Genomic DNA, 15,426 nt, shown 5'->3' on the forward strand with positions numbered 1-15,426 from the left:
GTGTGCGACCCCCTTAATGTTACGTTGTAGTTTAGGTTAAACACGGATAAGCAAAAACCGCATTATTACATTCATAAATAACACCGGTAAATAAAGCGAAGTGTTATAATGTACAAACATTAAACAAAATAAATATAGGCTATTTTAAACGGTTTTCAGAACAAAACAAGAATGAAGAATACAAGTTGCTAAACAAGCCAAAACGAATTAGAGTAAAAGCAAACGGTATTGTTCTCACGCAGCCTACCTCTCTCATTCGGCATGAACCCAATTAAATGTGTCCATATTCGTGATGTATTTGAATGCCAAACTATTATGTAAACCAGGATTTGTACTTAACGCGCTTATAAAACATCCTCCTCACATGAGCAAATATGTGTTTGGCCCGAGCTCAGGTTGAACGGCACGGATTGTACTACGCAGTACGCACTATTTCATTTGACCAGTGTTTCTATATTTGATTGACTGTATTTTATTCTTATAATGAACAGACTGCAACTTTTGCAATCGGTCATACAGACTTTTTCAACTTTTTCGTTTCGGTCATACAGATCATTTAAAACTGCAGTGTGTTTACTTTTATTTCTGTCATCTCGGTTTCCTTTCTGTGAACTTTCGTAGAGCGCCGCTCCACACAAAAATCAGAATCAGAATCAGAATGAGCTTTATTGCCAGGTATGTTTGCACATACTAGGAATTTGTTTTTGTGACAGAAGCTCCACAGTGCTACAGAATGACAGTGACAAGACGATACATATTATAAAAAGAACTATATACAAGTATACAAGACAGACAATGTGCAAAAATAGCAAAGACATTTGAATGGAAGTAAGTATGTGCTTTACAATAAATAACGGAAAAATGAATAAAGAGTGTATAGTGTTGTATGTTCCACGATCAAGTGTTCATTTGGACAACTTTAAATATTCAATTTCCTCAAGTTTTCAGATTTTCAAATAGTTGTATCTCAGCCAAACAATACATCAATGGAAAGCTTATTTATTCAGCTTTAGAGGATGTATAAATGTCAATTTCACAAACTGATTCTTATGACTGGTTTTGTGGTCCAGGGTCACATATTTAAAAATATTTTAGCCTTATATGAGTCATTCCACAAAACCGGTACGATTTGAGTCCCTCTGACCTTTTTAAGTGTATTTTGATCTATTGGGTCACCAACAACTATTTTGTATTAATTGAAATGTCTCCTTGAGTCCTTTTATTAAGGTTTTAAAACATGACATACATTTTATCTTGTCTTTTTTTCAGTTGACACCACCTACTGTATTTTATCTTGTCCCTCATTAAAGTGTACTTAGGATATGAATAATAAAATTATTAAAAGGTAATTTTTTTCCATTCTCATAAATATCTATCTGTGCTTTTTTTGCTGGTAATATTTAAAGTAAATTCATGATTACTCATTAAAATCATTTTATTTAGTTCCATACCTCAGTAACCCCTCAACCCCGTTACACAAATCATTCTCCCCCAATAAAAATAATGAACTGATCCGTATGGCAGTGGATGGGCACCAAACCATTAAACCTGTCCAGTTTCTCTCAAACTCTTAGGACATCAATGTATCGTCACGAGCCGCAGGGTGTAATTTGGATTTGTCTGTGCATGTTTTTTTTTTACTTTTAAAGGTTTGGTGCCCATCCACTCACATTATATGGCTGACAGACTGCAACGGTTTGAGTAAAAAAAAAAAAATTGTTTGTGTTCTACTGAGGAAACAAAGTCTCCTACATCTTGGATGCCCTGGGGGTAAGCAGATAAACATCAAATCATCATTAAAAGGAAGTGACATAAGTTTTCTGAACAGCATTGCGAGCAGACACAGGCAAGTTACCTATAACTTATCAGTATCGTGATATTACGGTTGTCAAGCTTAACGACTCAACCCAGTTACATCAAATAAAGGAAAAAATATTACTTGTTAAAACGATCTGATATTTTAACAATATACATTATTTCTTAATATCATGCATGTCATGTTCTCTCCTGTTTATCACTACATTTAGAGCAGTGGCCATTTAGAGCAAAAAATCTCAACCCCGTTACTTATTTGATTATAATGAGGTTGTGAGATGAAGTTAGCCAGTAATTCAGTTGCGATTTATATCTGTTGTCTTTCTTGATTACATTATGATATGGTGTTTATAGAAAATCTTACATATGTTAAGCTGTATTTGTCTCTTCAACCCCGTTACCCTAGTCTCAACCCCGTCACACCTACATTTTTATTAATTCTTTAAATTTATGAAAAAGCAAATTATGAAATTACAAAATATCATCACAAAATATTACTGTTACATCACAGTCTCTTTTATTGTTATTATTACTGTTAATATTATATTATTGATATCACTGTTACCATCATCACAACATATTATTGTCATCACCATCTTTAGTATTATTGTTGTTGTTATTATCATTATTATTATTATTACTGTTATTATTGATATTACTGTTATCACAAAATATCATCGTTATCATCATCGACTATTTCAAATTATGGTTATTTCTATTATTTCTAAACATGCTAATACTACTTATAACATTACTATTATTCAGATTGTCATTTTTGCTCATTTTCATTTATTATCATTGCTGTTTTTGTTGTTGGTATTGTTTTTTGTTGTTTGTTGTATGTTTTTGCACTCCAAAAAAAGTCAAATTACTACGAGAATATACTCAAAATACTACGAGAATGAAATCAAAATACTACAAGAATGAAGTCGATGTACTACGAGAATAAAGTGTGAATAATATGAAAAAAAAATTATGAAAAGGCAACTTAATGTTTGTTAAACTCAGTCTGAAATTTTAGCTTAAATTCTGAAGTTAAGCCACTTCTTCGATCAAAAATGATAAGGTTGCGGTCACAAAAAGTTCAATTTCAGGCTTTAGTATAGCAAAATTGTGAGATTTTATTTAACTTTTATATTTGTAAATATTCAAATAATGTGAGGGACATCTGTTTAATAGGAAAATGTTGATTTCATTGCAAATACATCTTACACTCATATTCAAATAATGACCAATAATAATAGGGATTTGATGCCTGAGGTGGGAAAATGTGTTTTTGTGTTAGTTAAGCATGTCATTAATGCTCTGGGGTGTTCAGAAAGTAAAACATTTCGGTAAAATATCTAAAAATGTTTCGTGAAATGACTCACGTGAAGAGCACTTGGGCGTCGCCGCTGCGGTTCCAGTGACAGATAAACTTTTCCCTCTCGCGGGTGTTTTCCTTTCAGGAACAGACTGAAAACATTTTTCCCACAACTCCAAACCTCGCTTTTACAAGTAATACTGCGACTTAACGAGTGAACTGATTACATAATAAACCGCAGAATGTCACACAGCCCACCTCAGTGAAAACAGCCGGCCGACAGTCTCCCGCCGAACCAGCTGCTCACGAGAGCCGTTAATGAGGGCTTTGGGACGCGCGCGCAGGTGTGCACGAGAGAAGGAATGATAATGAATGTGCGCGACTCTGGAGAGACTTCACTCTTTCATCTGAGCACTAAACGCTTTTCGAGAACGTTTACCCAGTGTTTGCGATATTTGTGGGCTCACATTGTTTTCTTCTGCTGACAAGCACTTAATTAGTTCACCGTCTCAATGAAAAACTGCGTTTTAAAATGTGTGATGTGTCGCCATCTAGTGGAAGGATCTTGTAAGTACAACTTTCAAAAAGTTGTGACTGGATTAATGTGAACAGACAGCAAAAACATGGTACTCTGATATATACTATGGTACTAAAATTCATGTGCCATAATATTTACAAAGTATTTTTTTTTAAATATTACAGGGCACAGTTTTTCAGTTTTAAAGATGTTTTCTTTGAATTGTTTGACTACTCTTGGATTACTTGTAGTTTAATTCACTATATTTGAAATAGTTTGACCTGCAGTTCATCTAAATTATAAAAAGTTGCTTGAAATAAAATAAATGTTAAAGGAACCTTTTAACCCAGCTATTTACCAAGGCAACAATTCTTTTTCATTTTGTATCACTTTGCGTACCAAAATAAATAACAAATATGAAATAAAAATAAAAACTATACTGAAACTGACCAAAAAACAAACTGACAAATCAATAAAATTACTAAAACTCTTAAGTGAAATGAAAATGAAAATAATTAAATTTAATACATTTAGAATTATTTATTTAAAAATACTAATAATTGAAAAATAACAAAAAAATAAATAATAGTATCTCAGTGCTACTAAAATAACATTTATATTTTCATATTAATATGCTAACATTTATATTTAAAGTGCATATTGATGAATTCTATTCATTTTAATCGATTACTTAAATTTTCTTCAATTAGTCTTTAAAAAGTCTTAAATTTACTGAAAATCTGTGACTAAAAAGTGAAATTCTGAATGAAAACAAACAATTTTTTTTATTTATGTTCACATGTCACATTCAGCAGACAGAAATCGTTTGCTTTAATAGGAGTACAACTTTTCAACAGTGATTTACAGATGCAGAAACAATAGTAAGAAGTTCACAGATGTTCAGTCTGGTGTATCATACAAAGCCACCCTTATACATATATACCTGAAAAAGAAAACAACGAAAGATAAATACCATAAATTTGCCCTCAGTTTAGTGAATATTGTGTTGCATTCACAATAGTGACTCATCTATAGACTGTGGTGAAATGCAACGACAGTGCAATGAGAAAACATCTGAAATCAGTGAACTTTAAGGCAGCTCAATATCTTTTTGACAACCTGTATACACGGTACTCCTTTAATGTGTTATACACATGGAGGAAAACAAGGATCCCATGGGAATATCATTTCTAAACTAGATCATATTACAGTTGTGTTCAGTTAAGGAGTGCAAGGTATTTGGTGATTTTGAAAGTCTCTAACACATTTTTATTACAGGTGACATTTTCAGCTCAAAGCTTATGTACAATCCACTTCAAACAAGTGACGATTAAATGGAGGCAGATCTGAAATGATAAGTATTGAACTCTCAATAAACCACCTCATGTTTTTCCTAATATGCACAAACCAGAAATGTTTTCCAAGCAGGTGTTTTGAATCCCCTTTGGCCACACCTCCAGGAAATGACATCACACCGGGAGTCTATTTGAGGTTTTTGAGTTGCCGGTTGGTGGAGCTGATCTTGCCGTCCATCGTGTCCACCTTATTGAGCAAAGCGTCCAGAGAAACGTCCTGGTCGTCGATCTCAGACTGCAGCCCCAGACCCAGGTTCTTCAGACGGCCCAAACCCAGCGACATTTCATCTGCGGGACACACAAACATTCAGATCCTCTGTGATTTAATCAAGGTATGAGAACAACCAAAGTTTGAGTTTTGTGTTTCTCACCGAGGTTTCTGTCCAGCTGGTGATGGGCGGCTCGTAGCTGTGTGTTCTTGGGATATCCGTTTTGATCGGACGGGCCGTTATCCAGCGAAGCAGACGCTCCGAATCCTGTTCAAACAAACATTTGGGATTCTCACAAGCTTTGGGATGCTTCAAAACCTTTGTGGATCACTTGTTTTCAAATCAGTGGTTCAAAGCGTGTATCAAACTGCTAAAGTCATGCGAGGCTTCATTATGTCATTTTCAAACTTTGACATGTTGCAAACTCATTGCAGCCATTTACATTTAGAGGACATGCTGATGCATTTCCATTTATTCCTTAAATTTTCATTTATATTTATAAAAATGGGCAAAAATCTACTGGTAAATACATATATAACAGGGTTTCCGCGGGGCATTAAAAAGCATTAAAAGTCATTAAATTGATTTTGCGAAAATTAAGGCCTTAAATGGCATTAAAAAGCATTAAATTGTTTTATACAGGCATTAAAACTTTAGATAGTGTTGAAGAAACAAATATTACCAATTTATCTTGAATGTAGCCTGTATAGTTAATAACTTTGATTCACTGTCGCAAAGTATGATAAACACGGCAGCAGTTTGGTAATTGCTTCTGGCCGCTCCAAAATTGTGTGACACAGACTTTAAGAACGGCCAGTTTTAAGAGTTAAGAGTTCAAAGTTTCTGAAATTTTTCTGTTCAGAATTGATATTTGAAATTTTGAACTCTGCAAATAAACGCTGACATTTTAAGCTGTCTCCTGATCCATTTCTAATTATGTTCAGCAGAGTAATGTATGTTCATTGTTGCCTCATTGTAAGACCGCATGAAAAAAATGCATTATAATATTCACGCGTTCATACACAGCCGTGTTAAGTTATTGGTTGCGTATGGCATTAAAATGTTAGAAATGGCATTAAAAAGGGCATTAAATAAGATTTGAAAATCCTGCAGAAACCCTGTATAAGTAAATATATTTTGAAACTGATATTTGATATTTAACTTTTTTTTTGCTAAGCAATTGGTTCGATTGATTCAAAGTTTTGTCTGGTTATACTTTGTGAAGTAACAATAATTTGAAACTGATATTTGATATTTAACTATTTCTGGTGTATTTTAAAATATATTTCATATTTCTATTGATTTCGGTCAATGAGATTTCGTTATGTCATAACTATTTTGAAGCATTTGAATATTTCAGTGGTTCACCGTTATGAGGCAATGAAATGGATTCAACCATGACATAGTTTTATTGACCCTTTTTAGCTGATTAACCATAAAAACAAAAGCTCTACAAATTAATAAAATAACACATATTGAACAGACAATTCATATTTAATGGTATTAGATGATTTGTTAATTGCATTTAATAATTACATTTTCAATAATGTATCTGCAGTTGGTTTGTTAAATGATTTTTATGCATGTTTGGTCTAAGTTTTCATTGCATTTACACTGTTTTGACCACCGTGTGGTGTTTCAAATGCTGCGAATCAGTGAATCTTTTTTCTAAGCAGTTGGTTCAATTGATTCAAGTTTTGTCTGGTTATACTTTGTGAAGCTTTGAAACCTTTGTGAATCATTTGTTTCAAATCAGTGATTTAGTGCGCTTTTAGTGATCATTGTGAACCCATGAACCAGTGTCTATATGGTTTTACCTCATTTTGGATCAGTTTTATTAGTCTGTAGACATTTTGATGCCAAATTTGTATAGTAAATATTAAATAAATATATATAAAATTGGCCTGATTAACCTTAAAACTCTCCATAAAACAAACAAAAACACCCTAAATTAATAAAATGACATGTAATTTGTTTGTTTTTGTTGCCATTCCAGTAACCAGTATCTATAGCTATTGTCACGGCAAGATTAATGTGTGTTTGAAAAGAAATAAATGGTATTCACATACAGTTGCAATGAGAAGCCATCTAATAACCAAGTTGCATCATCACACAAGATTTTTCATTTCAATATTTCATTTAAATAATGAAATTATTCCTGGTGAAATGTTTCAGAAAACATCCATTAGAGAACTTTCTGAGTAGAAATGTCGTCTAGTGGCATTTACAGCAAAAATAATGTTAGTCACACACTTACCATTTAATGGTGTCAGATAATTTGTTAATTGTGACCCTGGGCCACAAAACCATTCATAAGGGTCATTGTCTTTAATTAAAATATATACATCATTTGAAAGCTGGTTTGTTAGGATAGGACAATATTTGGCTGAGATACAACTACTTAAAAAATCACTAATATCTAAATACTGAGAAAATCACCTTTAAAGTTGTCCAAATGAAGTCCTTAGCAATGCATATTACTAATCAAAAATTAAGTTTTGACATATTTACGGTAGGAAAAAATACAAAATATCTTCATGGAACATGATCTTTACTCAAAATAATTGATTTTTGGCATAAAAGGAAAACCCACACAATATGTTGTTGGCTAATGCTATAAATTAACCCCTGCTGTTTAAGACTGGTTTTGTGGTCCAGGGTCACAATTGCATTTAATAGATTCCACATTCAAGGAAACATTTGCAACTGGTTTTATAAGTTGTTTTTATGCAAGTTTTTGTTGCATTTACACTTTTGAGCGCTTAAAAAAAAAAGTGAATCATTTTGCAAATTGGCTCCATTGATTCAAAGTTTTAAAAAGCTTTGTTTCTTCCATCACTAGGTAATACGGACTCTCAAAGTAACGTGGGTAAACTTGAGTAAAATGTGTCTGTGTTTACCAGTTGTGTCCAGTTTCCTGAGGTTGGGATGGCTCGCTTGATATTTGTCTTCCTGCTGTTTGCTCTCCACAAGCGCATTCTGTAACCTAATATCATCAGACATTCACAAAATCAGTTTTGTTGTTCAATAATATTCAGAAATGTTGTATTTGCAGATTTTTCCAGGCATCCTGACTAGGATCTATATTTAAATTTTTGTTGATCAAAACAAATGTGTACAGTCTCATAACTCATATAGTTTTTACAACAGTACAAAAGTTTTTACTGTACATCTATTCATCGCAACCTTGTTTTCAATTCACAATGAATGTTTGTCATGCTAAAGTTTAGTAGGGCAATTTACCTTTTTTATCAGGGGTTTTTTTTTTGTCTTAAAAGTCTTAGTTCTCGGTTCCACAAATTATGGCCTTATATCAGAACTGAAAGTGTAAAATTCATAAAGTCATGGCATTGAATGTTGCATGCACTGTACAAAATGATGTTCTTCCTCAGTATTTTGTCTGGTCTTTCAGTACAAATATCTAAACATGCTTAAATTAAATTAACAGATGCAAAATGAAAAAATTTTCATTTGTTTTCTGAGAAACTGAACAAACTTAAAGTTTATGCTTTTAAAACTTGTTTTCTCTTTGAATGAAGTAAATTTTTCTGTGTCCATTTGCAGACAATTCGTTTTAATCACTTTCACAGAAAACTTTATATCTTAAATCATTTTGTTTCTCAATTAAATGTCTTGATTTAAGAATCTTTAGACATTTGCACTGGAAAACAAGCTTTTTTATATATTCTTTTGGTTGAGAACAATGCTCTCAATTCAAGCCATGAGTTTTTTTTATTAAAATTAATTTTAATTAAACTTTAAAATTAAACTTCTAAGTGTCGCTAATACAAAATATTATGTATTTACATTTACATTTAGAGAATGCATTGTGTTCCCTTCAATTTATTCTTTGAGGTGAGACACTGCAGGTAAATCAGGTAAAAAAAAAAACAAACAAAAAAAAAACTAATAGTTATCTTGTAACTTACCTAGTTGATTGATTACAAAAAAAAATTGTATTGCAAGTTTTCTAAAATGTTAGGTTTAAATATGCAAATGAGCCATTATTTAATGAAATATGTGCTAATTTGCATACATTTCTAGTACAAAAATCTAAACACTGGATGAAGTCAGTTTCAAAATTCTTGTTTAATTTATTTTTGACATATTAGAGCCAAATGTTTTACAGAGGAAATTTTGGGTATCTTATTTTGTCACTCCATAATTCAGAAAATACTTAGAACAGACAGATAACAACATATTTTTATAATTTTCGGAGGAATAAAATGTTGCATAAAATCAAGCAAATTATATATGAACAAATCCCTCTGGAAAAACCTTATATAGGCAGGAATAAACATGTAAAGTTTGCTGTGTGTAAGTGCTACTGAAGTGGAGATTTATGGCTCAATGTAGAAAAAAAAAATCATTTTGAGAAAATGGCCTTTAAAAATATGTATTGTAATTGAAATCTATTGATACAAATAGTTAAAGTGCTATTAAAGAAACACTTAACAGTGTCTTTCCCATAAAAAGCACTTGATGAAAAAGCAAAAAGCTCAAAATCTCAAACTTGACAGGTGCATGAAAAAAAAGTGTTTTTACCTGCAGTGTCTAACCTTAAAATGTCTTAAAGTTGTAAATTTACCTTCATAGAACCTGCAGAAATTCCCTTTATAAATGCATAAGTTAAAAAACAATAGTGACGGAAAAAGAAAAGTGGCAAACATAGAAACTTATTTTGTACTTTTTAGCAAAAATGCATTCATCTACAACTTCCTAAAGGGCCACAGCCCTGCAAAGTTTAGATTCAACCCTAATTAAACACACCACCTAAATCAAGTCCTTCAGGTTTATTTAAAAACGACAAGGTTTGTGTGTTGAAAAGGGTTGGAACTAAACTAAACTAAAAGTGTGGCACCCCTGATCTACAGGAACAATGTTTTCAGTACATGTAAACATCTAAAAGCTGCTAACATAATTCACCAGAAAGTTCACAATATAAGTTGAAGGAGTTGTCAAATGAGGATTGGGAAGAAGCTTGTACTAAGGCTCAAACTATGTCTATAAAAAGTCTTAAACTTATACAGTATAAATGGATAATGCGGACATTTGTATCACCTGTGGATGTGAATAAATATAACAAAAATACACCAGACATATGTACAAAGTGTATGGAAGATAGAGAAACTTGGTTTCATTGTATTTGGCAATGTAGAAAGATCCAATTATTTTGGGAAGAGGTAAGAGTCAACTTTTTCTGTCGGGCTTATATCCAGAGGAACAAAATTATAGTAAAAAAGAGAAAACATTCATAGACCTCAGCTTGCTTTAATGCCAAGAAATGTATAGCTCTGTTGTGGATAAAGACGAACAGATCAAGTACAAATCAATGGTTAAGACAAATGTTGTCAAGCCTTCCATTAGAAAAGATAACTTTTTATTTTGAAGGATAAACAGCATGTATGTGAAAAAATATGGAGACCATTTGTTAATTATATTAAAGATTTGGATGTAACGGATGAAGAAGGGGAAGATTAATCTATGTGGACTCCGAGTTAGTTGATATTAAACTCTTCAAAGGAGATTTGTTTTGTTTTGAATTTAGTACGTTTATAAAAGATACCGAGAAAAGATTACCAGGTGCTAAAACAGGAGGAACATTTTTGTTCAATGTTGTTGTATTTTCATTGTTTTTTGTTAGAATTGTTAGATGCATCCTTCTAGACAGAATGCAGCAAACTTTCTGTATAAGGAATTTGGGAAATTGTGCATGATTGAACAAGGCTGTATTTTGAAGTGCTTAAAAGGAAATAAAATAAAAAAATGGGTGAGTATTTATTCTGACCTGCTGTTGCCCTCGTAGGAAACGGGCTGGTCCTTTTGTGCAGTTTTGGGAGGTTCAGGTTTGCCTTTGAAATAGTTGACCATGCCACCCCACACACTCTTAATGGTGTTTATATGCCTCTGGCTCGTCCTCATGTCCTGCTCCATGTTGTCAATCATCTTCTCTGTCCTTTTCAAAGCCTCGCCCTGACGAATCAGTTCCTGTGGAAGACAATACAGACGTTTCAAAAAAACAATTCGTTTGTGAGACAAAATCCACAGAAGTTCAGTCTTTAAATGCTTTCTCTCACCTCTGCCGTCTCGGCTCCGACTTTCTCCGATTCGTAGATGAGTCCGAGCGAGCGGTGGCTGCTGTCTACAGCCGACTGCGCTGTGCGCATCACTTCCTGTTGCAGCTGTCTCTGCCGTCTCTCCGCGGGGCTCAGGGAACTCTCCTCTGGATCATCGTCAAAGTTAAAACCTCTTCGAGGCTTCAAATCCTCTTCGTCGTCATCGTCGGCGAAAGGATTGTGGGATTTGGGATAGGCAGACATCCTGTGCTTGAGTGAGATGACAGTAAACAGAAATAAGTGAGTAAATAACTGCTAAAGTGGTACTATTTACTATTTATTATTGATCTACCCTACCAGTCAAAAGTGTTTGAACAGTAAGATTTTACTTCTGTTTACCAAGCCTGCATTTATTTGATCTAAAGTATGGCAAAAACAGTAAAAATGTGAAATATTTTTACTATTTAAAATAACTGTTTTCTATTGAACATATTTTAAAATGTAATTTATTTCTGTGACTTCAAAGCTGAATTTTCAGCATCATTACTCCAGTCTTAAGTGTCACATGATTCTTCAGAAATCATTCTAAAATGCCGATTTGCTGTTCAAGAAATATTTTTTATTGTTATTATCAATATTTACACCAGTTTAGTACATTTTTGTTTTCAGGATTCTTTGATGAATAGAAGACTCCAGCATTTAAAAAAATAGAAAGCGAGAAAAATTATAGAAATAATATTTTTAATTAGCAAGGATGCTTTAACCCTTGTGCGTTCAAAAAAAAAGTTACACATAGGTGCAAAATGGACAAAAATTTATGATTTATTAATATTTTTTTCGACTTTCACTGATGTCGATTTTTAACCAGTATCTGTTCTATCCATAGATACCAAACATTCATTAAATTTCAGAATTGTAACCCTTAAAATGCTGGTTTGTTTACATAATGCCACAGGTGTTTTTTTTAATGAAAAAATGAAAAACAGTAGTTAATTTCCATATACTAAATGCTAAGCATAACTTTTTTTCTTTGCTTAGCTTCTCGGGTGTGTCAGTGAAGAACAACAACATTCATTTTGAGGCATTTATATTTTTTATGTAGTGTCAGATTAAAAAAAACAACAACAACACTTTGTCCATAATGGACAAAAATGTCCATGTCAAAAACTGTCATAGAAATGTTATATATTAATATTTTTTTCCACTTTCACTGACTGTTGTTTTTTATCAGCATCTCTTCTATTCATAATGACCAAACATTCATTCATTTTCAGAATTGCAATACTTTAAAAGCTGTTTTTTTTTTTACATAATGCTCACTGTCAGTGGGCAACACTAGCTCCAGAGCTTCCTCTGCTGACTAACGTTTCTTCATCTTGCAAGCAATGAAATGACCAAGCCCTCAAGCACCAAATATGTATATGTTTGGCTGTGCAAATAGTCAGATTTTGTATAAAATCTACCAGACTAAACAATCATAGTTTTGACATGGCCCTATGACCCTGCCAAGGGTGTGACTCATATACATGGAGTGGGATTTTTGATTGCCAGTACAATATCATTTCTTTCAAACTAATTACATTTTCAGTAAACACGTGCAAACCACACTCTGACATCCTTACCAACAGAATTATAGATGCATTATTTTTCCAAATGACTCTGACTTATGCATAAGCAGAAAACACGAATAAAGCGAGTATTTCTTTTATATGCCAAATTTGAAAAAATGGCACAATCTAGTAAAAAATGGTAAAAATTCAAAATTTGAAGCCTTGCCGATAGAATGAATGCCGATTAGCAAATATTGCATCATTTTATAGTCAAATGGCCCTGGGTTAAAAAATTGCAGTTTTAATGGGTTTCAATGTGGACATTTTTTAAGGCCCTGAGTGTGAGTATTTTTGAGGGTAAAATGGATTTTTTGAAGGAAATGAGGGTGAAATATTAAAATCTCAATAAAAATAGCTGATCAAAAACTGAAATGGACCATAAGGTCGCACAAGGGTTAAACTGATCAAAAGTAATGAAAAAGACATTTTTAATGTTACAAAAGATTTCTATTTCAGATAAATGCTGTTCTTCTGAACATTCTATTCATCAAAGAAACCTAAAATAAATTCTACTCAGCTGTTTTTAACATAATAATAATAATAAATGTTTTTTGAGCAGCAAATCAGAATATTAGAATGATTTCTGAAGGATCATGTTACTCGAGTCATGATGCTAAAAATGTAGCTTTGAAATCACAGAAATAAATTACATTAAAAATATATAGTATTATGATAATATATATTTTAAAAGAAAAACTATTTTAAAAAATTACGGCATTTGCTGTACTTTGGATCAAATAAATGCAGTCTTGGTGAGCAGAAAAAAAAACATTACAAATCTTACTGTTCAAAAACTTTTGACTGGTATTGTATATTATTATTATTATAACTTGAGATGCAAAATTACTATATTAAGTCTAGTTTAATGAGAAAACGAACAAAATTAAGTGAGTTTATGCCTAAAACACAACTAAATATGAGGAATGAAAACATCACTATCTTATAATATATACATAGAATAAGATAATGATGACCTTATATAACATTATAAGGACTAAATAAGACAGTTAAAGGATATGTTTAAATACTAATAGTTTTGAGTTAAATCAAAAAGTGATAAAGAGATAAAGTAATGATATCAGATTGTATTCAAGCTACTACCGTGGTAAATGTCTCAAAACATGGTACTTTATCTGAATAAATACATGATTTCTGTCAACAAACTACTGTGACTGACAAATAATCATCAGCAAACACATATAGATATAGTTTAAACGTCTTACAATATGTAAACATTTAATAATTCGTAACACTTCATACTATTTAACTAACGTTACATGTCACCTGAATATGCTGAACAAACTCGTGTTTATTGTCGGTCTCCGCTACTGTGTTTTGCCTAAAACAGCCTTTAAATAAAACCTACGTCGTCTTCAACAACATTTCCACTCTGTTTGTTTGATTAAAATACGATATATTGAACATTTTCTCGATAAAAGTGTACCTTTGATCGCTGGAGGCTGATGTGTTTCTCCTGCTATCAGCTGACGCTTATGCCGAGAGAACTTCCGGTGGTGTCATCGTGACGTCAGACAGGCTCCTCCTCCGACACTCCTGTTTACATTTTTACTTTTTGTTGTTTTTATTTTTGACGCTTTATTTTGACATTTAGGATTCAAAAACTATTGTTTTTTTTGAGAATAGAGAAAGTTAGAGCCACTAAACACATTTCTTTATTTGTAATATATAACTTTTATAGTAATATATTACTTCTTCTACTACTACTACTACTACTAAATTAATATTGTTAATTAATATATCAATATAAATAATAATGATTAATATGCATATATTATTAATATACATATTGTTAATTTATAATAATATTTTTTACCTTATTATTATTTATTTATATAAATAATATATTATTTCTACTACTACTACTTAGTATACTAAATTAATATTGTTCATTAATTTAGCACTATCTATAATAATAATTATTATACATATATATATTGTTACTTTTTTATAATATTTTTTTAACCGTATTATTATTTATTATTTATATAATATTAATATTATTATTTATATAAATAATATATTATTTCTACCACTACTACTACTACTAAATTAATATTGTTAATTAATATATCAATACAAATAATATTAATAATTATTATAAATGATAATTATTAATATACGTATATTATTAATATACATATATAAATACTGTTAATTTATAATAATAATTTTTAACCTTATTTTTATTATTATTATTTATTATTATTATTTATATAAATAATATATTATTTCTACTACTACTACTTTGTATACTAAATTAATATTGTTCATTAATTTAGCAATATCTATAATAATAATTATTATACATATATTATTAATATACATATATAAATATTGTTAATTTATAATATTTTTAACCTTATTATTATTTATTGTTTATATAATATTAATATTATTTTTATATAAATAATAAATTACTTCTACTACTACTATTACTACTACTAAATTAATATTTTAATTAATATATCAAATACAAATAATAATAATAATTATAAATATACATATATTATTAATATATATATATATATATATATATATAT

The 15,426-nt window shown here is 31.2% G+C and overlaps 1 protein-coding gene across 2 annotated transcripts; it reads right to left on the reverse strand.

The window, feature by feature from the left end:
• Positions 1-4,401: 4,401 nt before the first annotated feature.
• On the reverse strand, positions 4,402-14,382 carry snap29 (synaptosome associated protein 29). 2 transcript variants are annotated; one of them, XM_073819270.1, is made up of 6 exons: positions 14,310-14,382; positions 11,277-11,525; positions 10,988-11,187; positions 8,100-8,185; positions 5,362-5,466; positions 4,402-5,278 (listed from the first exon to the last, which is right to left on the reverse strand). In XM_073819270.1, the coding sequence occupies exons 2-6, from the start codon at positions 11,517-11,519 to the stop codon at positions 5,118-5,120; spliced, it is 795 nt and encodes a 264-aa protein (XP_073675371.1). In that variant the 5' UTR covers positions 11,520-11,525; positions 14,310-14,382; the 3' UTR covers positions 4,402-5,117. The 2 variants fall into 2 exon arrangements, with proteins under 2 accessions (XP_073675371.1, XP_073675372.1); XM_073819271.1 differs by having other exon boundaries at positions 11,277-11,520; positions 14,310-14,375.
• Positions 14,383-15,426: the final 1,044 nt, after the last annotated feature.

Source organism: Garra rufa, chromosome 15 (assembly GCF_049309525.1).
Source record: "Garra rufa chromosome 15, GarRuf1.0, whole genome shotgun sequence".
Taxonomy (NCBI): domain Eukaryota; kingdom Metazoa; phylum Chordata; class Actinopteri; order Cypriniformes; family Cyprinidae; genus Garra; species Garra rufa.